The sequence below is a fragment of the Dermacentor albipictus genome, chromosome 5 (genome assembly GCF_038994185.2).
Source record: "Dermacentor albipictus isolate Rhodes 1998 colony chromosome 5, USDA_Dalb.pri_finalv2, whole genome shotgun sequence".
Classification (NCBI taxonomy): Eukaryota; Metazoa; Arthropoda; class Arachnida; order Ixodida; family Ixodidae; genus Dermacentor; species Dermacentor albipictus.
Window position 1 is genome coordinate 84,771,953 of NC_091825.1, and position 24,997 is coordinate 84,796,949.

The following is a 24,997-nucleotide window of genomic DNA, read 5'->3' on the forward strand; positions in this document are numbered from 1 at the left end:
TTGAAGGTCAAACCCTGCCTATTGTCAACTGCTGTTTTAATAATGTATGATCACGTGTTTAGAAATATTTGGTCCCGGTCCAAGAGTACAGTAAAATTAAACAAAAGAAAGAGGTAAAAGATGGTGCAGTAAAAATGTTATGCAATGTACAATGTACTACAAAAGCAATGTACTACATGTACAAGCGGCACCTGTTTAGGGAGCTTATAAGAATACATGCTTTGCATCTCGGAGGAGCCAAGTAAGACGTCTAACTGTTTCAACGCAAATGCAAAGCATAAACTTATATACCGCTCACGACAGAACAGGCTGATCGTGATGGTGGGAGAAATCACCGAAAATTGATGTAGTTTTCTATTTCGGCAATTTTCAGACAGTCATCTCCCGTTGAAATGTATCGAACACTGTGGGGGAGGGGGGAGAGCAGAGAGGGGGGGCGCCCCCTTTTGAAGCGCTGGTGTCTCGTAAAGCAGAGCATCTGCCCGAGGTCTCGCTTTATAAGTTTTTTACAGGTGTCCCGCTCTAGTATGCCTCCCGCAGCCATTGCGTATGTTATGTTTATGCAGAAAGCCACCTCTGGTCGGCGATAGGACTCTCAGGCACCAACGCATAAAGATATCTCGATAACTGTACCCAACTCGGTGAATTGTTATCACTCTCTGACGAGGATTGATACCATACATCGGCCCACTTCAGATCCTTGCCTCCAAGGTTCCGCCGCTCGCCAGATGAGTGTGAAGCTGGAAGAGCAAACACGTACGCGCTGCTTCTGTTGGCGTGCTGACTGCAGAGGTGACAAGACACCCGCTGCAAAGCACTCCTTGCAACATTTTAGCCGACTAGGCTTTTTGGTTGTCTCGCTGTGATTGAGCCTTCGTAAGGATTGTTACCCGTGGCGGTAGGTCATTGACTATGGCGTCGCGCTGTGGAGCTCCAGGGAACGAGTTCGACCCCGCTCGCTGCGGCTACATTACGATGGGGCTGTAATGCGAAACAAAAACACTAGTGTGCTCGTCATCTAGTGCCCATTTAAGCACCTCGGGGGGTCACATTAATTAGGAGCCCTGCGGCATGCACCATACAAAATTATGGATCTGGAGGTAAAAACAAATAATTTATTAACAGATTTTTTTGTGCGGCAATTGTTTGAAAATATTCGGATGCCATGGTGCTAGTTGAAGCATGCACCGTGCAGTCTCTTGACACTTAGTAATCACTACTAGCATTCGGAATTTGAATAACGCGGTTTTGTGGGAAATACCACAATGCATACGAAAGATTTAAAGATTTTTACTGTTTTTACTCCGACATCTTGTTAGTGGCGACCATAGCAAGCATTTCAATAATGGACACCTTGACTCTATTGTCAAGTGAGAGACTAACGGACAAACACCTTTGACTAAACTATTAACAATTTACATTGTAACAAAAATAGCGTACTACTTTGAGGCAAAAGAAGTCGACTACTCCATAGCTGCGCGTCCCTATGCCACCAGGACACGAGCCAAACACTTCTTGTGCTCGAACGGGTGCTCGCCCAACAAAACGGCGCTGTGCTGCATCGGGTAAAAGCAGCTGCAGTTCTCTCTTTATGTTGAGTCAAAATCTGCCTATAGTTCTCAAAGAAACACCCATATAAAGCGTGCGATACTTACGCTGACTCCACAACGTAGACAACAGCACGGACGGTAACGCAGCCGACCACGCTGAAATCTCAGTCTTATGAGTGAGAGTGACGTGGCCTATGAACAGCGACTGACAATGCACACGCGCAACATGCACAACGGGAACTTGAAGGACCTCGCCGATATCACACTCGGTCTACCGACTGTCTAGGTGGTTTAGTACGTTGTGTAAGTCAGCTTCAAGCGGAACGCGAAGCGCGATGGACAAAAAGTGAAGCTGACCACTACAGTACATTCTTGTGCAAGAAGTGAAATATACGCTGTCCCTGAGGGTGCACGTTCATACGAGCGCAAGGAACAGAAAAGCATAGCGGCTCTTGTGCCATAGGCCAAAATTCTGGCAACACAGCCGGCATTTCTGCGGGTCCATTTTATATTCAAGTGTCTGAAAGGGAGTAAGTGAATACGCTCAAAAACAGCTGTACTCAAATCAGCTGTTTCGTTACGCAAAAGCTGTGTATGCATCGCTTATTTGAATACCCCCCCACTAGTAGCAATAGCTACACTCCTTGTACTTGACACAACGCGTCAGAAACTCCATCCAACACGCACTGTAGCATCAAGGCAGCGTTTGCGAACACTATGCACTTGTTCTCACAAGTCTCGGAGGTTGAATTTTCTTCACAATTGGTCGTAAGACGAATACGCTTAAAAGGCCCTTCAACCACTGCGAGCTTAAAGGCGAGACAAAACCACTTCCTCGCCAATGTTACCCTCCACACAAGCACTCTATCCTTGTCGCCGCGTACTTATCAAGAATCGAGACACGTTCACACAGCGTCAGTACCGAACGTTACATTAGCTTTTTTTGCTTGTTTAAAAAAATAATTCAGTTACCGTTGGCCAATACTCCAGACTCCGAAGGTATGGGAAGACGACGAAGACGTGGGATAGCTCACTTGTTCCATTTTGGCTCGTGAATTGTGTGGCTATTGCGCAAGAGCCTGCGATAATTTCAACAAAGACGTCCGTCTCTTTGCTAAGGTATACCTTTCCTTACAGGACGGGCGCCAGCTCAACGCGGGCTCTGGCGAGGGGTTCCCATTAGGAGAAAGTCATCGACGCCGTGGACACTGTAATACCAGGCAAAGGATTCAAGCGCCCTAACGATGCACCTGACATTGCAGGCATTGCTCCAAAACGAGTGGACTGACAGGTCTGACGCGGCGCTTCCTTTCCAGTGACAACGAGTCAGCAGTTGTGGACGCCAGAGAGAGAGAGACAGAGTTGCTGACATAGAGGATATAGATGATGAAAGCTTCAAGGTGGTTAGTTATCGCATAAACAGGACCCTCGCAATGCAGGTGTCCATTTCACCGATAGCAGTGGCAATGGATTTCATTCCAATCAATCCTTTCACCTTGTACTCCACCGGAAAATATATTATTGGAGAGGCACCGGTTTGAAAGTGTTTTGCATCACAAGGAACCTTACTGCTCGACGTAACCACGGAGGAAAAAATGAATTGTTTATTCATATTCAACGTAGTTGTGGACATCACTGTGAATGTCCGCGTTCCACAGGCTTACGTCCAGAACCTGTGATACGTGGTGTTCCGAGATGGCACACAGAACGTGGACTGCTCAGTTTTTTGAAGACGTAAGGTGTTCTTCAGGTCTGGCACATTCTTCGCCGAACGCGGACACAAGACAGAGAGTGGCAGGTTGAACCTACAGACGCTGTAGTTCTGGCATTCGCCTCTAACGCCCAGAAGCATAATCGCATAAATGTGGGATTCACGCGACACGAGATGGCGGATTAAACAGAGCCAGCTCCACATTGTTCCAAGTGCCAACGTTTCGGCAGGTAACAAAATATTGCAGAGGCGAACAGTGCTGCAAACAATGTGGACGAGCACATGATCTCAAGTTGTGTGAGGCGGACTTCACATGTGCCAACTGCGGCAGGTGCCTGTACTGCGTTAGCGCTGTACATCGCAGAAAAACATTTGACTGTGGTCACCATACTAGATCTTTATCAATGATGGCCCCGTCCACTGGCGAATTTTCTGGCTTTACATGAGGTGCGCAAACTACTAAAAGCAAGAGCAGAGAAGCAATAGTTCAACAAGAGAACCCTTCGAAAGAGACACAACCAGAGAAGACTATATTCTCCGTATCGGCCCCAACATCAACTGGGACAGGGAACGGGGAGAGTACGCAAGCCTCCTATTCCGGATCCATGAAAAATGAAATCCTGAGCAGCTGGAAAGACAATTCCAACGCACCACGGAGATGCTGAGCGTTCTCTTTGTAGTACCATGATCTCATTCAGGACTGCACTCAAGCTCCGTGAAGACCATTCTTGAGGCAGTGTTGGCGCTGAAATACCCCCCTACACTGTAAACAAAAATGAGCCCATATGGGCGTTTTAACAGTTGATATGCCATTTTTCCCCTCTAGCCTAAAATGACTACTACCACGAGAAGAAGTAAAATAAGCTAGAACCATTATTATACCCCCGGCCCCATTTGAAGGGCCATTGCGGTTGTAAAATGGGGGTTTTCAAGGAATAACGGTGGCGTACGGGAAAGTGGGAGTGTTGAAATACACCCATATCTGAGACGAGCCAAATAGAGAAAAGAATAACTCAGCCGTGACCAACAAGGCAGGCAGCCGCAGCGACAATTTCAGTAGGATTATTTCTGCAGTCACATTCGAAATATCCCGCGCAATGTGTGTCGGCGCTGTTTTTCTGTTCGGAGTAGCCGCGCCTTGGCGCTGCACACAGGACGCCGTAAGTCGGAGCGGTCGGAACTACGCACGGAGGAGCACAAGCCTTCGGAGCGCGGGCGCGGGCGTTGAAAGCCGCAAAGGGGCAGCCATTGTCAGCGGCGGCGCATTCTTCTACCGTGGTTGTTGTTTCTGACAGCATTGAACCCCCAAGACTCCACGGTAAGTGACTTTGAACGATTATTACACGTTCTATGAGTGTGCATATGTTCTAAGTGAAGAGACGCGCTGATATGACTTATTGAAGGTCTCAGTACAACATGGCGCGACAGTTGGCCGTCAAGAACCATTTTGCACGATCACTGTGTTTCTTCGAGCTTTGTCGTAATCGAGGTGACTTGAGTGTTTAGGGTCAAGCGAGTTTACTTAAACATTAGAATTTTACATGATGAGGGACTGTGCCGCGTCTTTAATAGGGTGGATGTGAACATTCGACATGTTCCCCGAAGCGCAAGCCACTACCATAATAGTTATGTGCAGTGCAAGGTGAGCTAAGCTTCGCCGCCTAACCGCGGCTTGAAAATGTGGCGGCTCGTTAAGGGTTTACTGCGGTGTGCGTGTGTGAGTGTTTGTACAGCGATCATTTGAGCGAGAACCGGCGGCGCTTCTTTGTGCGCGGTATCTGCTAGCTGGCGCGTACGCGGCGCCAGTCCCCTAGCTCGTGCGATTGTGTGCAGTAGGTCGCTCACTAAGCGCGCATTGTGCAGATTTGCCAGTACGCGCCGTGCTATCGTCTGTGTCTCTTCGCGCTCACGCCGCTGATTGTGCAGGGAGTGTGCGACTGCGGCGTGTAGCATGTAGAGCCTGCGCCCGTCGACTTTGATCTACGGGCGTGAAATGTCGGCGGCGCGTTTGTGGTATTAAAAGCGTGTGGTGAGCTTCCAACGGCACTACGGGTCAACGCCGCATGAACTGCCGGTCAGAGTATAAGAAACGCTTTATAGTTTATAGTTAGCGTACTGCTTGGCGGTAACAGTGTCCTTCTTTGATTCAGATTACTGGATACGCCGTCACTTGAACCTCGGCGGCCGGAGCAGGTGAGTACCAGTGGCGCCGGCACCTCGGCGGCCAGAAAACGATGCGTGTGCTCAATTTACGCGATAGAATTGCCGGCGATGGCTCATACCGGCGCATCGCTCCATGGCTGTGTTCTTTGCTGGAGGCCGCCACTACGCCTGCCGTGCACATACTACGCTACATCTATACAGTCGATGCTTGTGCAGTGTTGTTATTCAACAGCTGGCGCTGTGCACTGGATACCTGGACTTGTTTAATGTTTAATTACTTTGCTGCTTTGCCGTTGCGTATTGGGTACAGATATTGAGTTTTGAATTCTAGGTGCCAAATTCACACAAAAAAGTGGCGCTTTTCAACTCAGGATCATATCACACATCATAGCACCATCCTATATTGCACGAATATTAATAACAAAATTTCTACTGCTGGTGAAAAAAGAAAGGCAGACCGATCAACCTGTACCTGTGAGAAAAATGTGCTTGAAGTCTGCCATCGTCTATTATAAAAAGGTAATTACCTTGGTATTCAATGTCAGTAACACTCATAAGTTATGCATCCTTTTGTGTGAAATAATCTGTCTTAGAAGCCATTCATTGTAAGGGATCAGTAAACATCTCATAGCTTAAGTAGTGCATAAGTGTATGAGTTAGGCAAAGGTTTTAGTTTGTAAAGAGCAAAGCCATTAAGGTATAAAATTTTGGCAAGCTTAGTTTAACAATAAGCTGACCAATATACAAAACCTAATGTAGTAGCAGATGCTCTCCAAGATAAACTGGCGACCAGCTTTTTCGTGTTCTATGTGATCATTGTAGTGTCAACTTTTTCTCTTTTATTTCAGGACTGTGGTTGCGGTCGTTTCGTTGCCAGCTGTGAGGATGAAGCAGCTTCATAACCGGAGATCAGTCGCCTCCCATCAGTTTCCCTTTTCAGCAATAGAGGTCTTGGTATGCTCTTACCTAGAGTTTACTTTTATTACCCTATATGTTTTAAGTGCAATGGCTAGTTTAGCGGCATCACTTAGAGTGATTGGTGTGACACCTGTTCCATGGGACGTATGCAAGGTTATCCCACGTAACTTTAGCAAACTTAAAAAAATATGCATATGCCACCTAGCTGCACAGAACCTAGGTAATGTTATTTCCTGTCTCTTGGAAATACTTAGATTTTCTGCATTTTGCCTAATTACCTAATTATTCTTAATCAAATAATCAACTCAGATATTATAATTAGATAAAAAGTCTCAATTATAAAATTGTAGTGCAACGTGAACATTTTCCAGTACAGCTTTCTGTGGCTCAATATGTGCTAAATAACGTGTTTGTAGGAGCATGAAAAAAGCCTGAGAATCCCGCAGAGTGCCTTGAGTGTGTGTGTGACAGCACCTGTGTTGTGTTCTTCCTTCAGTCCTCGTCTTTTGCGCTGTACAAACATGTCGACCTCAAATGGCCAGTCCCGGGGCAGCTTTGCATGTATTTGAGTGTGTGCCCTGTATAGGCATGTGTGTTCCAGTAAGAAAAAAAAAATACTGAAGGAGCCTAACGTGATGTATTTCAGGACAAGTGTATGATGTAAATTACTATGTGAAAATAAAATAGGAAACCGAAACAAGACTTCACAGTAGAGATATGCAGGTGTGTACATCAGCATAATGACGAAACCCTCATGCAAGTTTAGAAAAATATTCATTAAGTTAGTTTCTGTCATTCTTTGTCACATTATTATTGCAAAAATGTGCTCTCTAGTATTGCACCATTAAAAACACAGTTCAAATACATCATTTCCTGGCACCTTCACATTCATAGCAACATAGAGAGGAATGGTTAAAAATTTGCTTTGCTTCTCTGACCTTCATTTTAGGCCCTTCTCATGTTTGCTGAGCTTCTTAATGTATCATAGACACCCTCCAGTGTTTACAGGCAGCTTGAGCACATTATGCCAGATTGTGTAGAAACTGCAGAGGTCGCAGTGTCTATAGCGGTGCCCGGTATATGCAAGTTTCTTGCATGATGCATTATGCTCAGTACCAATATTGTCAAGACAAAATGGCTAAAGTACATTCTTAAGGGTCTTAAGCGCATTTGGATGAATTTACAGCATGTAGCAAAACAAGGATGGGAACTGCGGTGCTTAATTTTTGTTCATTATTACCATATGGCACCAGCATGCAAAGAAGACAAAAGAGGAAGAGAAATGAAGTGCACCAAAGGGCAACTCTATCCTCATGGGAGCTGCATTCACATCTGCATGGTGCATGCAATCTTTGAGTTATAGCAGCAGCTATCCACCTGTTCACTTTGTTGCACATTTGTATTGTTTATGTAGTAAGTCTGGCCCTGGAAGTGTTAGGCAGTGCCACTTGTGGCGTTGGTGTGGCATGCAACACATCCTTCTAACCACAGGTGTCATGTATTATGTGAACCTAAGTTCAATTCATGTAATGCACAAAAGTTCCATTTGAAAGGATGTGCCATATTTGTCACCATTGCCATGAGTAGCACTGGCTGACAGTCACAGGGTGAGTACGTTAAGCTTGCTCAGCTATTATGCAAAACTATTTTACATACAAATGTAGTAATTAGTATACATGCCAAAAGCCTCAAGAATAAAATTTTTGATCCGCATCTTACAACGATTTTTATTTTGCTTTACCTCAGGATGCCTTTCTACCGGTGTTGCATCCTGTGACTGACCACTCCAACGATCTCGGCAGAACCGTTACGCAGGTGTGTTCTTTTGCGATTCTCAGTACTGATATTTTGTAGTTTACGTTCGATGTAAATGCACAGATCGAATGAAAAACAGGTTAAAAGATGAGCTCACAGGCACTGTGTCCAAACATTTGTGAGGAAGGAAAATCTTTGTTACAAGTTGTAATTATAGTAACACAAGAGAGTGTGCACATGAAACCACTAGTACCTAGCAAGCCTTATACACAGCATTATACCGTAGAAGCCAAAACATCAGGCGAAAACCTGTACTAAACTAGGGACTGTATTAAAACGTTTTGGAGGCTTGAAGTATTTCTTGGGTTACTCGGTCTAATTGCTTGAACTGAACTGACGTGTCCTGCAAAACAGTTTGCATTCGCATTTGATACAATCTGCAGCAAGATCTGAACAAAGGGCTGCAATACTGTAAGGGCTTCCTATTGAAGTAGCAACCAGTCTTCCCAGTGTACTGCAGCCTCAGGAAAATGAAATGTGGTACACTGCACCACATGCACACGCAACAAATTTTAATTTATAAGCATCTTTACACTGTGCTTGTGCAGGACTGGGCAACTGGCTGTTTGTTTGTGACCGAAACAACTACGTACATCAAGACTGTACTGGGAAGCCACTATCTTTTTCAGTTAGTGTAACTGTCCATAAACATATGCATTTACATGAACATTTTGTCTGCCACACTTTTCATTGTCGTTTTTTTTCGCTCTTGCTTTGATGGCTGGGAGACATTTCAGGCTCGCTGAAAAGACAGGTAGCCCAGTAGCTGCCCTCACAAAGTTGTTATTTTGATTTTTAAGAGCCAACTTGCTTTGGACAATGCTGAATAACACATCAAAAGGCCCGGGATTATTGACGAGGTTAGAATGACTTTGAAAGAAGTTTATGAGTGTTCTTTTTTAACTCTGATCTGTCTGCTGAGACCAAATAATGTCAGCTTTTAATGAAGCAACGTTCAGGTTGGAAAACTGCAAGGCTGTGTGGGTACTCAAACAACATCAATGCTTCAGCTAGCTGAAGTTGCTCCATGACATCAAGGCAGAAGCAAATGACATGGCAAAGGAAAGGTTGGTGGCAATTATGTAGGTTCAAGGGCTATTGCACTGAGTAAGAAAATGTGTTCCCGATACAGCGTGAACATAGTGTTAATGCTGAAGAACAAACTGGCACCATCTGCGTAGTCCTACACAAGCACGTGCACAGAAAGGGATGTCTGTTGGCCTTGAGGGCCGCCACTAGAGAGATCAGCTGCTATCGCTATGACATAGAATGTGACATCAGATGACTATAGTTCACACCTTTGCTGCAGCTCGCTGGCTGGGCAATTGAAGCCTTGATTGTAAGGTTGAAAAGTTTCAATCTCAAGGTGGCAATTTAGTTGCCAACTCTTACAGCATGGTTCACTACTCAGTGATGCAGTGCTGGACGTATTCGACCAAGCCTGGTGCGAGTTCTTATGAGTGCCTATGTTCAAGCTGCCGCTAGATACTTAGTTGATAAAGTCACTGAAAACGAAATATGGTCATCGAAAGAGTCATGAAAACGATGCACGCAAGGTTTGTAGCGTGCTCACTTGGTATGACATTAGTCAAAACACCCTGTGTAGATGTTCCAAAAGGACTTCTTCTTGGGCAAGTTGGTGCTTCGATTTCCTAGGTATACATTGTGGCGCAAAATACATTTCTTGAAAAGGGATAGAAGAAAGGAAGACAGTGAAGTGCCAAACTACCATCTGTTTAATGACAGCCTGAGCAAACGTATAGAAGGAAATACAACTTCCGCTCAAGTGCAGGGAGCCTAGGTGTGACAGAGCAGCATGGTCGCGATAACATACTTTGGATGAAGCACATTTCAAGCACAGGGAAAATCAGACATCCACCCGTTCGTAGCAATTGCTACAAAGGAAACCCATACGGATTCCTCGAAAGAAAGGCCTCATAGTTGATGAAAAATTCGTCCTGGTCCCGGACTTGAACCCGGGACCACTGCCTTTCTGGGGCAGCCGGTCTACGATCTGAGCTAACCAGGATTTTCCCTTTATTCATTACGTCTCTCCACCTTGCGGGTTTCCGCAGAACTACTTCGTCAAACTCTTACCTTTGCTTTGTGTTGACAAATTCGACTTCGCCCTGCCATCTGCTAGCCGCCTGGTTAGCTCAGATGGTAGAGCGGCTGCCCCGGAAAAACGGTGGTCCCGGGTTTGAGTCCCCGACCAGGACAAATTTTTCTTCAACTATGAAGCCTTGCTTTCGAGGAATCCGTATGGGTTTCCTTTGTAGCAATTGCTACGAACGGGTGGATGTCTGATTTTCCCTTTATTCATTACTTCTCTCCACCTTGCGGGTTTCCGCAGAACTACTACGTCAAACTCTTGCCTTTGCTTTGTGTTGTCGACAAATTCGACTTCGCCCTGCCATCTGCTAGCCGCCTGGTTAGCTCAGATGGTAGAGCGGCTGCCCCGGAAAGGCGGTGGTTCCGGGTTCGAGTCCCGGACCAGGACGAATTTTTCTTCAACTATGAGGCCTTTCTTTCGAGGAATCCGTATGGGTTTCCTTTGTAGCAATTGCTACGAACGGGTGGATGTCTGATTTTCCCTTTATTCATTACTTTTCTCCACCTTGCGGGTTTCCGCAGAACTACTACATGAAACTCTTGCCTTTGCTTTGTGTTGTCGACAAATTCAACTTCGCCCTGCCATCTGCTAGCCGCCTGGTTAGCTCAGATGGTAGAGCGGCTGCCCTGGAAAGGCGGTGGTCCCGGGTTCGAGTCCCGGACCAGGACGAATTTTTCTTCAACTATGAGGCTTTTCTTTCGAGGAATCCGTATGAGTTTCCTTTGTAGCAATTGCTATGAACGGGTGGATGTCTGATTTTCCCTTTATTCAGGAATGAAGCAAATTCACTCTTTGCACTGGCCTATTGCAGAAACAAAATATGACAAACTGAGCTTTTAAGGGGGGCCCTCAGAGGGGCCCAGTCCATGTGTGTCTTCATTTCTAGCGCAGCTGAGCACATCTGCAGCCTGCACACCCTGTTCTAGAGGTGATCTGCTGCGTGTGGAAAGACTAGATGTGCTGATATGGCGTGGTATTATGTGCACAGTCTTCCCACGTGTTTAGTACTGTGGGTTGCATAATCTGTAGTTTCAGAGATGCATTGAAATGAGACAGACATAGCATTCGCCTCCACTGCCAGCACTTTTCATGATAGTGTCGTCCCACTGCGTGTGACAGTGTCAAAGAGGACAGAGTGGATGAAAAAGCAAGGCTGGGTTTGCTTCATACTACCTATGTGAAGGTATCGGTGACACACCGTAAAACCATATCTTTATTCGCTGACTCTCAAATTCAAAATTTGAAATCGTACTAAATGGCTTTGTATTACTGAGAGTAAGGGTAAGCTGCAATGGCAGGATTGAAAAGACTAGGAAATCTCTTCAGTTAAAGTTATTTCACAGCATATACTGTTCCAAACATGTCCCCCTGCAACGCCAGTACAGGCGAAGCAGGTACTAAATGAATAACCACGAAAGGATTTTGGGGCGAGCAAAAATGGCGTGTGCAATAAAGATATGCACAGATGTCCCGTCAGTGTTGCTGTCAAACAAGAAATTGTGATATTGAGCGACTGAGCAAAATAACTAAATGTGTGCTTGCCGAACTATAGCTGGCATTTGCACCTTGATTGTGACTTAGCTACCAGAAGAAATTTGTTTTGTCTTGTTCTTTTTCTGTTAAAATGTAGTTTTTTCTTTGTTTACTTTCGTTTGCGTTTTTGTAGCTATATCATGTGCACATGTGACTAATAATGCCGTCTGGAAGTTAGTGGTTGTTGGTATTTCTCACTGCCTATCGTTTGTTCAGTGTGTACTAAAGTCAAAAGAGCACCGACCAGTATAAACCAGTGTGTTGAATTTGTTTTCTTGTGTTAGTGCGAATGATCTGACTGGTTATGTGTCCAAATAAACAATTAGATTATGAAAACAAAGTTAATCAGAACATGTCATTTGTTTTACTTATAATTACCTTATTTCAACTGCAGAACCCACATGTTCAGACATGTAGATTTAAGTAGAACAAGTCTTTTTGCGATTGTTAGTTCTGAACAGGTGAGAGCAGTGCTAAGGACACAGAGTGAGTCCACATAGATAAATGGCATGGTGCACTGTGCACGGACCTGATAATTGATGTGTTTTTGCAACAGACAAGCAAATAAATATATAGTAACACCTTGTCAAAGGCACGAAAGCACATAAAGATGCAGGGGTTGGCCACATACAAATGTGCCGTGGTTGTAGGTTTGTTAACAAGCATGCCACTTTTCTGTAACTTCAGAATATAGGTGCTGCACTGACACATCTCTTTTTTATTATGCGAAGCATACTAGCCGCACAACCATGCTCTTCCTTGCTGCGGCGCGCGCGGCCGCGTAGCTACCATATGACGTCATAACAGCTGCAAAAGCGGAGGCTCAACTCGTGCGCTCGCTTGCGGCCACGTAGCTACATAGCCGGGTCTCAGCTCGTGCGCTCGCCTGCATGAGTTGTTTCTTCGTCTAGCCGAACCAAATTTAGCCAAGCAACAGCAGTTCACCAGGCTAAACAGTGGTTCAACAACTAAAATAAAGGCTAGTATGCTTCGCATCCTGGCCTTAACCTTAGCTAAGCCACAGCCACTTTTTTGTGGGATTTGATTAGTTTCGGGGTTAATGGTTGCTGCTTTCGCCAACATGTTGCACTTGTGATATTCGGGACATCATCTGTATTATTTACAGTGTATGTACCCTAATGGTCACATAGTGGTGCTTAATCGTGAAGGCTCTCATTCAAATATTGCCTGGTCTACATATGCTTTTCTTCATGCCAAAAAAATAAGATATACTACGTTTGTGTCCGAAGGAAAGACACTGAGTGGTGTCTATTATTGCGCATAAATCTATGCTTAGTTGCGTTAACATTTTTGCATAATTTCAACAACTTATTTGCTGCATTTCTGTAACATTCACACTCTGGCTTATCCACTTAGGTGCAACTAATAATAAAGGCAGAAAAGTAAAGCATTGCAGTGGATTTAACCTACTGCTGTTGATTCTGTTACCTTTTCGCAGCTTTTCCTTTTGGAAAAGCATATGTACAAAAGCACGTTTTGACCAAATAGGCTGCTGTTTGCGAGGCTTTGCAAGCACCACTATAACGTGACAAAAGCAGTGTGGCCACTTGGTTATACAAATTCTGGTGTGTTGGCACCACAAAAAGTAAACGAAGAAAGATATGTACGCATGACACAAGCACCGGATTTCACTTCAAGCTTTAAAATAAGGAAATGCAATATTTAATAACAGGTGGAGACATTATGTGATAATATCTGTTAAAAGAAATTCTTTATGCAGTGCAACTAATGGATCACTGATACATTTATCATTCTTTTTAAATGTTGCAAACCACAATTACGTTGCATGTTGTCAGGTCATAATATCTCGCTACAACGCAAGTTTTGTGGAATACAGGACCGCGGTCACATTCTTTGCAGCATTTATCATTGTGTGGGGGAGGGTTGTTTCACACAGATGACTCATACTGCCTCAATCTCCCTGATTTCGCATTAATAGAGCATCCCATCTGTCCAATGTAGGCACGGCCTTGTGATGGCAGCAGACTACGCAACGCTTGCAGCCTAGCTCACTAGATGCATATTGTGCTTCAAGCCACAACCAACCTCTTCCTTTTTTTTGGCTTCTGCCTTTTGTTGCAGCACAAAACTCTCCTTACAAGGGCCTGAGAAAAAGGATTTGCGCAACTAAATCAGGCATGACTATGGAATATAACGAATGAGATGATGAAGTAAAGAAGTGGTTGCAGTTGTTTCGTATGCATTTGGGATTTTATTTTCGTGAGTAATTGTGTAGCTGGTCCCTACGGGCAAACATTTTTTTTTTGTATGAAACATGTGAAGAGAGATTTGCTCTGATGAGAAAAAAAGACTGAAGCCATGAAAACAAACTAATTAGTTTGTTGCGTGCAGCACAATTTGCAGGCGTTGCACTGTGCAACGGAGGTTATGTAGTCTGCCATTGCTATCCAGTCATGCTTGCATTGCATAGACACGCATTGTAATAATTTGAGATTGAGGCTAATGAAGTTTGTGTGCAACAACTCTCATCCGCACATTGTGATACACTGCAAAATAGAGTGGTTCGTTCCAGTGTTCTTCGAAACTCGTTGCCAGAAATTATGAGCAAATGTACATAAGATAATTAAGCTTTGGCAGATTAGCGTGAAAAGGACAAATGCATCAGTCATTCTCAATTAAATTGCATGAAGAATTTGTTTTTGAATTAATAACGTCACTTCGTGTTACTACGTGTTGTATATGTCTGTTTTCTTATTAAAGCCAGAGTTGAGGTTAAGCACTTGTGTCCTGCATGTCTTTGTCTTCGTTTGCTTCTGTGGTCCCATTACACCAGAGTAAATCCATGACAGGAGCTGCCAGTCCATGCCGTTATACTACATTGGGCTTAGTACGGCTGGCAGCCTGAATGTGACGAGTGCGAAGTAGCAGTAGGAACTTCAAAAGGGTAGAATTTTGTGTCAGTTGGTGGCGCATATTATAGTATGGTGAAGCGGTATAGATGAAACAGTGCGAGGCGAGACAGATGGGAACGTACTACAGAGAACTGTGAAAGTTTACTGGAAAGTTTTGCTGCAGCAGGACAATGCGTGCATTATCCTGATGCAGCAAAATTTGCCAATGTTCGTAGTTGTCAGTAGCACTTCCCCATCTACATTACACTTCACCATACACTAATAGCAGTAACAACAGCAGCCAACTGACCCAAGCAATAATCAGTGCCCACAGAATTGCCAAATTGTAGGAGAAATGTTTCAGTGTAACACGTTTTGTTAACTGACAAGTAAATGGCACACATATCTGCAAACCGATGATCAAGTGCATTTTTCATGCACATACATTATTTCGTACAACTGCTTCCTGCTTTGGTTTTTTATGGCTTTTAGGAAGCATTCCAAAGTACTTAACTGTTTGTCTGTTCTAATATTAAATCTGTAGTCAGCCAGCACTATGTGTCATTACTGTATACGCCCTTACTTCGTCAGTGTTCTTCGCGCTGTTCCCAACTAAATATGAATAACCAAATAACAATTTTTTTAAATTTTTAGGTTATGAAGAGAATACTCTTAATATGTAATTAATTAGAAAAATTTTCTCAATTTTAGGAAGAAGTCCGGCTGGCCCCAAGCCTGGTGTGAAATGAAGAAATGGCACTCCACATCAATTCATGTTTACTTGTCGTCATAACCAGTCTGTTAGCTTAATTTTGGTTCTTCTTATTGAATTCTCAAGAAAGGTACCAACTCTGTCATTCATTGAAAACGAATTTTTGCACTTGGGGACGCAGCCATGCACAAAGCCTTTGAGCTCATTAATATTTTTATTCTTAAAGAAAGTGCAGCTCCTGCGTGGAGCAATGGGTTGAATAAGACGAGGGTAAATGAAAAGATGGCGACATTAATTGTCAACAGTTGTCCAACAAAAAAAGTCTCAAGCTGGAGCCAACATCATTGCAAGGGAACCAAATGGCTCCAGCCTGAGAAATTCGTTGTTCAACCTGGCAAGTCTCCTTGTCGAAATATTTCCTCTAGCCTGAGACCTATATCCACCCTCGACCAACGATACACCCATACATTTGGCAACCCATGGCAAGGTAACAAATTCACATTCAAAGAAAGAGAATGTAGTGTGCACCCTGGAAGGTAGCATGAACAGTATTTTATTTACTTAATGAAATGCAGGTTTGCTATCCAACTACTTTATTTCGATCCCCATTTTATAACTGGACAGCATGGTTCCTCAGAGAGAATATTTATTCAAAGCTCACACAATTTTGCTCCTGTATGTCCGTTAAATCTGTCCTGGTTGCTACACTACCAGCCCTGTCTGCAATTGCATAGCAGTGTTTTAAGTATGCATCTCAATTCAAAAGAATAGTTAGGCATCTACCTCAGAATGTCTGCTACTGCGTTGCAGCTCGAATTCTATATCTAGGTGGTGACTGTGATGCCATGTGCTTTTTAAATAAGACCAATATGCTATCTGAAGTGCAATTAAATGAAATCTCAAATGACCTCAGCGCGGGGAATGACACGATTGGAAACCAATGTGATCAGGAGGATTTGATTTCTGAAAACAAGGCACTTAAACATGAGAAACCAGTACTAATCTCGTCTAAAGATGCTGTTATTGGGTATGATAGGGGAGTTACTTGTTCGTGGCTGCATTTGCAGCATGTTACATTGCTGGCTTTATATATTGCACTGGGTACAGTGAAATGTTGCTGCTTGCACAATATTCAACTAAACATGGTAGCCATGCTAAAGTGTCCATGCAGAACACAACTCGTCCACTATTAAGAACTGCAGTGGAACCTTCATAAACGAAAATCACTTAAGCGAAACTGCCGCCTAAACAGGACACCATCCTGATGGTTGGTTGGCTCTCTGCAATGTCTCGCACTAAATAGAATGCCTGGTAAATGGAACCAATTTCCCCGGCCCCTTGAGGCTCCATTTAAAGAGTGCCCACTGTAAAAATATAGGGGGAATCCTGTTCGGAACTTTCGCAAATCTAGTCGTAAACAAAACTGCATTTCAGTGGGAGTGAAATGCAAAAGCACCCGTGTACTTAGATTTAGGTGCATGTTAAAGAAGCGCAGGTTGTCCAAATTAATCCGGGGTTACTCGCTACGGCATGTCTCATAATCAGCAGGTGGGTTCTGGTTTGTAAAATACGGTTTATTTTTAATAGCCTGCTCGGAAATACAGCCCAATAACTACACTAAATTATGTAGCTTGTTTGTGTGTTGAGTCCCAATTTCTTAATTTAGTACTTTGACATTTATCATATTTGTGTGCTAGTCCATGCAAAATACCACTGATCAGCCTCATTATACAAGCCACTGTTAATTTAGAATGGCTTAGTCAAGCAACTTAAACTTACAGCACAAACACCTAAGACGGACCACAAAAAGAACATACGACACATCGAGGCTAACAACTTCTTTATTTCTTCGTCGTCGATGCAATATAAACCCTAGACCACACAACCGTGCAGGCACTCAGATTACATTACAGAGATCTGCCAAATTATCACATAAGCAAACGTATGAAGTCAAATTCAGATGGGTGCAGGGACAAAGATATCTCACTGATGCAATTATCGCCTTGCCTTTTTATGTGGTAGGCCTCTATGGTAAGCCGCGCATGCTCATTCTTGCTTTTGCCTAGAATCGACGTCCCGTCAAGTTGTGCCTCACAATTGTTGCAAGAGTTTATATGCGCACCAAGGTGCGCTGCTCTATCTACATTTTTGTTTACTTTTTGCGCATGTTCCCTGAGTAACTCATTGACACAATGCCCTATCTAGCCAAGCTATATCTTACCACATGAGAGTGGAATGGTGTAAACCACGCCGACAGCGCGCGACACGTATGAAGCACTATGCCGAATTTGGCCTCCTCCTCTGCTCTCTCCGCAGGTGCGTGAGCATAGCTTTAAAAGCTTGTTCGGCGAAGAAAAAGCCAAAGGAACACTATGCCTGCAAGCAACTCCCTTGAGTTGATAGATGACCTTATGTATTTAAGGGACCACGCAGGGAACATGCGCAAAAAAGTAAACAAGAATGTAAGCAGAGGAGTGCACCCTGTTGCGCATGCAAACCCTTACAACAGTTGTGAGACACGACTTGATAGGACGTCGATTCTTGGCAAAAGCAAGAATGAGCATGCGCAGCTTGCCTTAGAGGCCTACCACATAAAAAGGCAAGGCGATAATTGCATCAGTGACATATCTTTGTCCCTGCACCCATCTGCATTTGACTTCCTACGTTTGCTTATGCGGTAATTTGGTAGATCTCCGTAATGTAGTCTGTGCGGTTGTGTGGCCTAGGGTTTATATATGCATCGATGACAAAGAAATAGAGAAGTTGTCAGTTAGCGCCAGTGTGTGCCGTATCTGCCTTTTGTGGTCCGTCTTAGGTGTTTGCGCTGTAAGTTTAAGTTCAGAATTATGTACCAACTAGGCCCAAGTGGAGTTTTACTGTTGGTCAAGCAAGCTCAATATATAGTGTGTGCAAAAGTGTGGAGTGTCAGTGCAAAGTAACAGTTCAAACACATGGCTATGTAGTTACAGTTCAGTATGAAACGAGATAAGATTTCATAGCATTTCTTTCATTTGCTAATTTCATTGTGTTAGGACATGTAGAATACTAGTAACTGGCATGCATGCTTACAATGTACAGTATTCTTTTTTAAAATCAAGACAATTATTTTACTGGGGCAGAAATTTGCTTTCTTTTGGGGCCGAAAGTGAACATATATTTCTTACATTTGGTGTTTAATAAATTTTCTTTGCTGTCAATGTGTGTCTCGTGCATTTTTCCTTTCAGCAAGTAGCAACTGCTCTCGAAGGCGTTTGCTGGCCTCGGAGGCACTTCCGGTAACTAGCATTTTCGATAGGACGATTGTATAAAAGCTTTGCAACGAGGGGGGCTCTGTCATCAGCGAAAGAAAAAAATGAAGACGGGCAGTGACGGGTTCATTCACCATTGGACCACGTGTGCGCGTGACTTGGTCGATTCAGCGGTGGCCGTGTGCCGTCAATTGGACCACGTGCGGCGAGCCCGCGGCGAAATGCTTCGTGGCGGTACGCCGCGCCTATCTATAGCAGCAGACGGAATACCGGAGGCCACAGTGTCGGACGCCGGCGTTCGCTCCGAGCAGGTGCGACGCCTGCTCGGGTGGCAGCTCACGGACGGACGAGTTCCCTTGAGCCTTGATCGCCGGCGTTCGACATTTTGGCCTGCGGCGTTCCGTCTGGTGCTGCGTAAGCGCGTGACCCGCGCCACCATGCATTTCGCTACGTGCTTGCCGCACCTAAACTAAAATGCCTTTAATTCCTTCACAAAACTCCCATTGTACCTCCCCGTCAAATGGGGGTGAAGGGGGTGAAGTGGGCGTATTACGGTACCCCCGTTGTGTGCCCAATTAATGCCCATGGCATGGGAGTTTTATCGTACGCCCATTCAATGGGAGGAAAAAGATGTACAAAAGGGAATGCGCTAGAGGACAAGCAAAAAACGCCCATCTGGGTGTTTTTCTGTTTACAGTGTATGCTACTAGGATCTTCAGTGACCAATCTGTTAGTGTAATGTGAAATCAAGGAAGAAATCACGTCAACCCCAATCGACCAAAAGTGTCCTTTATGATGACACGGAACTGTTTTGGACTAATAAACTGAATAGCCCAGCTGAACTAATATTTATTGCGATAGCGATTAGTTGGACACTGCAAGCGCATTTTCACTGTCGTGAAGTTCCGTATAAATTCCAAGGACAATAACACTGTCATCGCGCGTTGTATGCTGTATGTGTGAGTGAAAGCACTGGAGGGAAACTGACGATTGCACTCAATCTGGCGCGCTCGAAGGAAGACAAGGCGCAGTTTCACCCGCAAGGCGAAGCATCGAGTGAGTGAGAGAGTGAGTGAGTGAGTGAATAAACTTTTATTTGGTCCAGCAAAGCGCGATAAAACGTGCACCCGGCTAATCCCACCACGGGACTGACAGATCTAGTCTGCCGGCCCGATCGCCGGCGCGCTGGACGGCTGAGTGCGAAGCATCGAGTGCGATAGCGAATTATGAGACAACTATACGAAGTAAGGATACTAGTCTTATGGCTCTATAAACTTGCATATGTTCCCTCACTATCTGAATTAACAAGCATGGTACCAACGTGCACAAGCAAACATGAACACATCAGAACGCGGGTGTGACCAAGCGCCGCAGCGGCAGCGAGCGAAGGGATTTTCGTGGCGCCTATCGCACCAACTGGCACAAATGTGTGGGGCGTCTGCAGATCCCTCTGAAGATGCGGCGCATGCGACCGCGAGCGGTTGTGCAAAGTACGCAGTTGGCGGAGTCGAAGGCGCCCACCCCCCCTCCCTCCGGCGCTGCCTCACCGCTTTACTTCATATGTTACGCGCGAGATGGAGCCGCGATCGTCAGTTCCCAGTTCCCCTTGCGCCCAGTCGCGAAATGCGCTGTTGCTGACGGAGCACCTCTCACCCCCTCACGGCCTCTTGCGCGACGGAAGACAGCGCATTGTCTCTCCGCTTTCTCCTTCGCGCGCGCCAGCTTGAGCCGCGATCACCGGGTTACCTTCACACACTTTCACCCGCACACACAGCATACGGCGCGCGTCGACGATTTTATCGCCCTTGTACTGTGTACGGAACCTCACGGCGACAGCAGAAATGAGCCTGGAGTGTCCGTATAATTGTTATCGTAGTAAAAGCGGAGAGCAAGCGCGCCGTTTTCTGTAGCAGGAAAGGCCTTGGGAGGATAGTATGGAGGCAGGGGCACCGCCGTTGTGCTCCGGTAGCAGCTGCGCATTTCGTGACTCGGCGCAAGGAGAACTGATGATTGCCGCTCAATCGTGCCCGCCATATTGGCGGCGAGGAGTTACGGAGTCGCCATCTATCGGAAGCGCCTCGCTGGCGTAGTATGAGGGATCACGTGGCGCGCTCCTCATAGGTTTTGGTGTCAGCGCTCACTGAAAACACCACGCGCGAGCTCTCCCGGATAGTTCTGTAAGTACTTTTGAAACGAGAGTAGTTTTTTACTGTCTAAATAATAACCTTGGGCAAACTGAAAGGACAGAATCGTTTACAAACTCTATGTCTCTTTATCGAATGCGTACAGTGAACGCCACTGCGCGCGGTCGCCGCCATGGAGTTTCCCGAACCGGCTTCTTGCGTGAAAGGTAGGCAAACGCTGAGAGCAGAGTATGTGAAATATGTCGTTATAGTGTTAGTATAACTAAATGGAGCCTAATAGAATGAAGCCTCAATGCAGCGATCGCACAGATTCGCAGCGACCGACTGCGCGTCTGCATGCTTGTCCGCGTACTGTTTCGCTTTCACCGCGTGCGCGTTTTCGCGCCGTGCCATGAGCTTTAGGCCGCAAAATATGAGCATTTGACAGTATACAAGCGACCATTGCTGCGTGGGCGCTATCAGAGCTATTCAAAAATAATTTCGTTGTAGAGGCTTCGACGCCTACGGGGACTGTGATGTGCCGTCGCGACGATTCAATGTTTTTTTCTTCTAAATTCTTGGACGTTTCAATATTACTTCTCGAGTTGCGCCGCACTATATGTTTATCGGCGTTCTCGGCGTGCGATTTCCCGCTGCTTCTTTTTTGGTAATCCAGTGCATTGATCTATAACACAAAAATAACCATTTGCCATGCTTTTTTTAATGTGCTTCTTACCACTCTTTTTCCACCCCCGTGAACTTGCCAGTATCTATAGCATCGACAAGTTCATAGACCAAACCATCATGACATTAGTCGGGCAGCGGACTCGGGCGAGCGTCTCAGTACGCGTTTTCCGAACATCGCATACCCGGCGGCGTAGCAGAAATCTTTCTCGCGTCTGTGCTTGCTGCATACCCGAGTTGTAGCCGATGACCGTTTGCCGGTTTTATGTTTCGCGAGCCAAGCTTCACGCAGCTTCTTGTCCTGCGGCTACGTGTGAATATGGCTGACACCGAGCTCCGTTGCGTAAGTCCGGCACTGCAGCACCGAGCAGTAGCCTACCATGTTGCGCGCCTTCAAAGGCAGCCACTATACCTATTGAAGTGCTTTCAAGCGTTGTAATGGAGACACTCGAAGTGGGAAAATCTCGCAACTAAATGAGGACCGCAGCGTACGAGGGAATTTAAACTCTCGTTTTCAGCTCGCTTCGGCGCTCCCGAAGCAGCCGATGCGGCCGCTATGTCCACGTGATCCCTCCTAGCACGTCACGCCGACGGAGGCGCCAGCTTTTCCAGTGGTGGAGCTCGAGGCCAATAGGGAGGAAAGCGGGGATGCAGTGCGGGAGGTAGGGGGGCGGGGGCTTCGACTCTGCCAAGTGCGTACATTGCGCAGCCGTGCGTGGTTGCGCTATCCGTAGCTTCAATGAGATCTGCAGACGGCTCATACCTTTGTGCGCGCCGGGTGCTCGCCGCTCTTGCGTTGAAGCGTTTGACCACACTAATGTCACTTCACTCGCTGGTGCGACGCAATTGCTAACGCCAGCGTTCTCACAGCGAGTGTCCGCGCTCATCGAGTGTGATATGTTCATATTTGCTTGTGCTCGCTGACACCATGCCTGTTAATTGAGTTAGTAAGCCAATGTTTTAAAGTCTATACGGACGATAAAGCCAGTATCCTTACTTCTTATCGCTGCCAGCTAATTTGCTATCGCAATCGATGTTCTGCCTTTCGGGCGAAGGTGCGAGTGTTTTAAAGGCTCACCTATTCCAATTTGTCTTTTTCTTAGGTCGCTAATAGGATAAGTCGCCTATTGCCAACCCGAACATCAACTCTTTTCCAGAGGGAAGTGCTACCTTGTATATTCGTTGGGAAATTCTCCATGCCTCTTTAACTCTCAGTGGTCTGTGCTCAAATGGGCTGAAAGTGGTAGCCATCAGGATGCATTAAGGATCAATTAAAGTCAGCATTGCATCTATGTGCATGTCGCCAAAGAAAACGATTCAAGTCTAAACATTTCTCAAAGACCTTCGTGATCACTGCCCAGCGCCACGTATCATATCCGGATACCCCAATGCGCATCACGGTATATGAGGCGACACAAATACGGATGCTCGTGGGAAGCAGGTCGCGAAGGCGATTTGCCAGCTAGATTTATGTGTCGCTACTGATGGCAATGGGATGTTTTATAAACCACCTGCGTCCACAAGTACAGTTGATCTTATGCTGCATTCAAATAACATTCATATCAAAACAATCAGTTCACAGGGTCGGATGAGGAGTGATTACTTCCCGATCTGCGTAGGTGCTACTGGATTTCGCAAAAGTGGGCATTACATTGGCAAGGTTATCAAGTGGGACAAATGCAGAGAGCACCTTGTGAAGTCTGCTGGTGAGCTTTTTCAAGCGATGATAGCAAGCAAGGCAGCAGCAACTGCGACTGTAAAGCTGTGACAGCACTTTCCGGCTCTCGACCTAGATCTACGTCATCTGTGCGCTACGCGTGGAAGAGCAGAAGGGCAACTTGTACAAACGAATGGAAACCCTCTTCTGAAGATGCTGCTTATGTCTCAGTGCACCTATTCGCCGAACCACCAAGAAAATTTGGAAGAGCCAATTGAATGTTTTTGGTGAAAAGTGTGTTTACTCCGATGCCTGTAATATTGGGTGTGGTAAACAATATAGGCAGTCCACCTAGACCATTGAAGTCTTTTGTCCCACTGTCCTTCTTGAGAGACCAACCTCAAACGTCACGTGCTGATGAGCTGGCGGACATTTACGAGCTTAGAAAATCCGCAACGGTGCCTTTTTTCCTTCCGCTTGCAGGGCCATCTGTGATGGATGCCTCGTTCATATCGAGGGATCTGCACACAGTCGTAGAATCCTTGCGTCGCCGCTGATCCCCAGGACCAATCGCACCATTTAGAACTTACTTGAACACATCTTGTATACTGAAATCATTAACTACTTAGAAGACCACGAAATTCTTGTTGATTACCAAAATGGCTCTCGTCGTGGTTATTCAAGCGACACACAGTTAGCCGGCTTTTTACATGACTTACATTAAAATTTAGACCTAGGGTTTCAAGTTGATGTTATCTTTCTGGATTTCTGAAAAGCTTTCGATTGCATCAGTACCATAAACTAGTACTGAAGCTAATGAGCCTTAACACACACCCAACCGTTATTGGATGGATTAAGGCTTTCCCCTCATCCGGAGTACAATACACGTCTGTTAACAACAGCCATTCCTCTTCTACGAAAGTAACCTCAGGTGTTCCGCAGGGCAGCGTTCTCAGCGCTTTAGTTTTCTTAATCTATAATAACGACTTCCCTAACTGTGGGGCTTCCCACATCAGACTTTTCGTCGATGACTGTGTAATATATCCAATAATTTCATGTGACAATGACAGATATTCTTCAAACCGATCTTAACGCTATTAGTACTCGGTGTTCAACATGGTTGATGATTCTTAATACAACTAAAACGGAGTAATTCTCATTTACTAGGCGCAACCACCATATTCCAACATCGTGCCTAATAGATAACAAGATAATTGAACTTACAAGTTCATATAAGTACCATGGTGTTCACTTACAGTCTGATCTAACGTGGCATCAGCATCCGCCTGACGTTGGCATCAGCTAACAACTCATTAGGCCTCCTCAAACGCAACTTTAAGCATGCTCCAGCCAAACTACGCAGACTAACATACATCGCATTGATACGCCCCAAAATTGAGTATGAATCAGCCATCTGGGAACCTTGTCAAACTTATATCACCGAATAAATCCAATCACTGAAAAACCACGCGGTCCATTTCATTTTTTCCTGATTATTCACCCTATACTAGCATTTCAGCACTAAAATTTTTCATAAAGGTAATGTCATTTTAGAGGAACTAAGCACGTGGGCAGATAATAACCAATTAAAGATAAATGCAAAGAAAACAAAGGCTGTGATGTTTCATTCTATAGGCAGGAAGGTTTCAGTAGTACGTAACCTAGTTTATCGCTGCTCAGAGATAGAGCTAGTTAGGTCTATTAAAGTACTTGGTGTGCATTTTTCAGAATCACTGCAGTGGGATGAGCATATCAATGCGATATTACAAAAGTTAGGTGCAATAACGGGAATTCTGAACAGAAACCGCTACTTAATTCCGAAGTCAATAAAATTGTTAATCTATAACGCCCTCTTCACTTCCTATCTAAACTATTGTCATTTGGTCTGGGGGAATAC

General features: G+C 45.1%; 1 protein-coding gene and 1 non-coding gene across 2 annotated transcripts; both read left to right on the plus strand.

The window, feature by feature from the left end:
- Positions 1 to 216: 216 nt before the first annotated feature.
- On the plus strand, positions 217 to 17,295 carry LOC135905290 (uncharacterized). The gene is made up of 6 exons (XM_070539423.1): positions 217 to 241; positions 4,427 to 4,579; positions 5,412 to 5,454; positions 6,273 to 6,378; positions 8,089 to 8,157; positions 15,388 to 17,295. The coding sequence occupies exons 1-6, from the start codon at positions 217 to 219 to the stop codon at positions 15,418 to 15,420; spliced, it is 429 nt and encodes a 142-aa protein (XP_070395524.1). The 3' UTR covers positions 15,421 to 17,295.
- TRNAS-GGA (transfer RNA serine (anticodon GGA)) lies at positions 10,865 to 10,939 on the plus strand. The gene has a single exon. It is a non-coding gene; the product is annotated as a tRNA-Ser (tRNA).
- Positions 17,296 to 24,997: the final 7,702 nt, after the last annotated feature.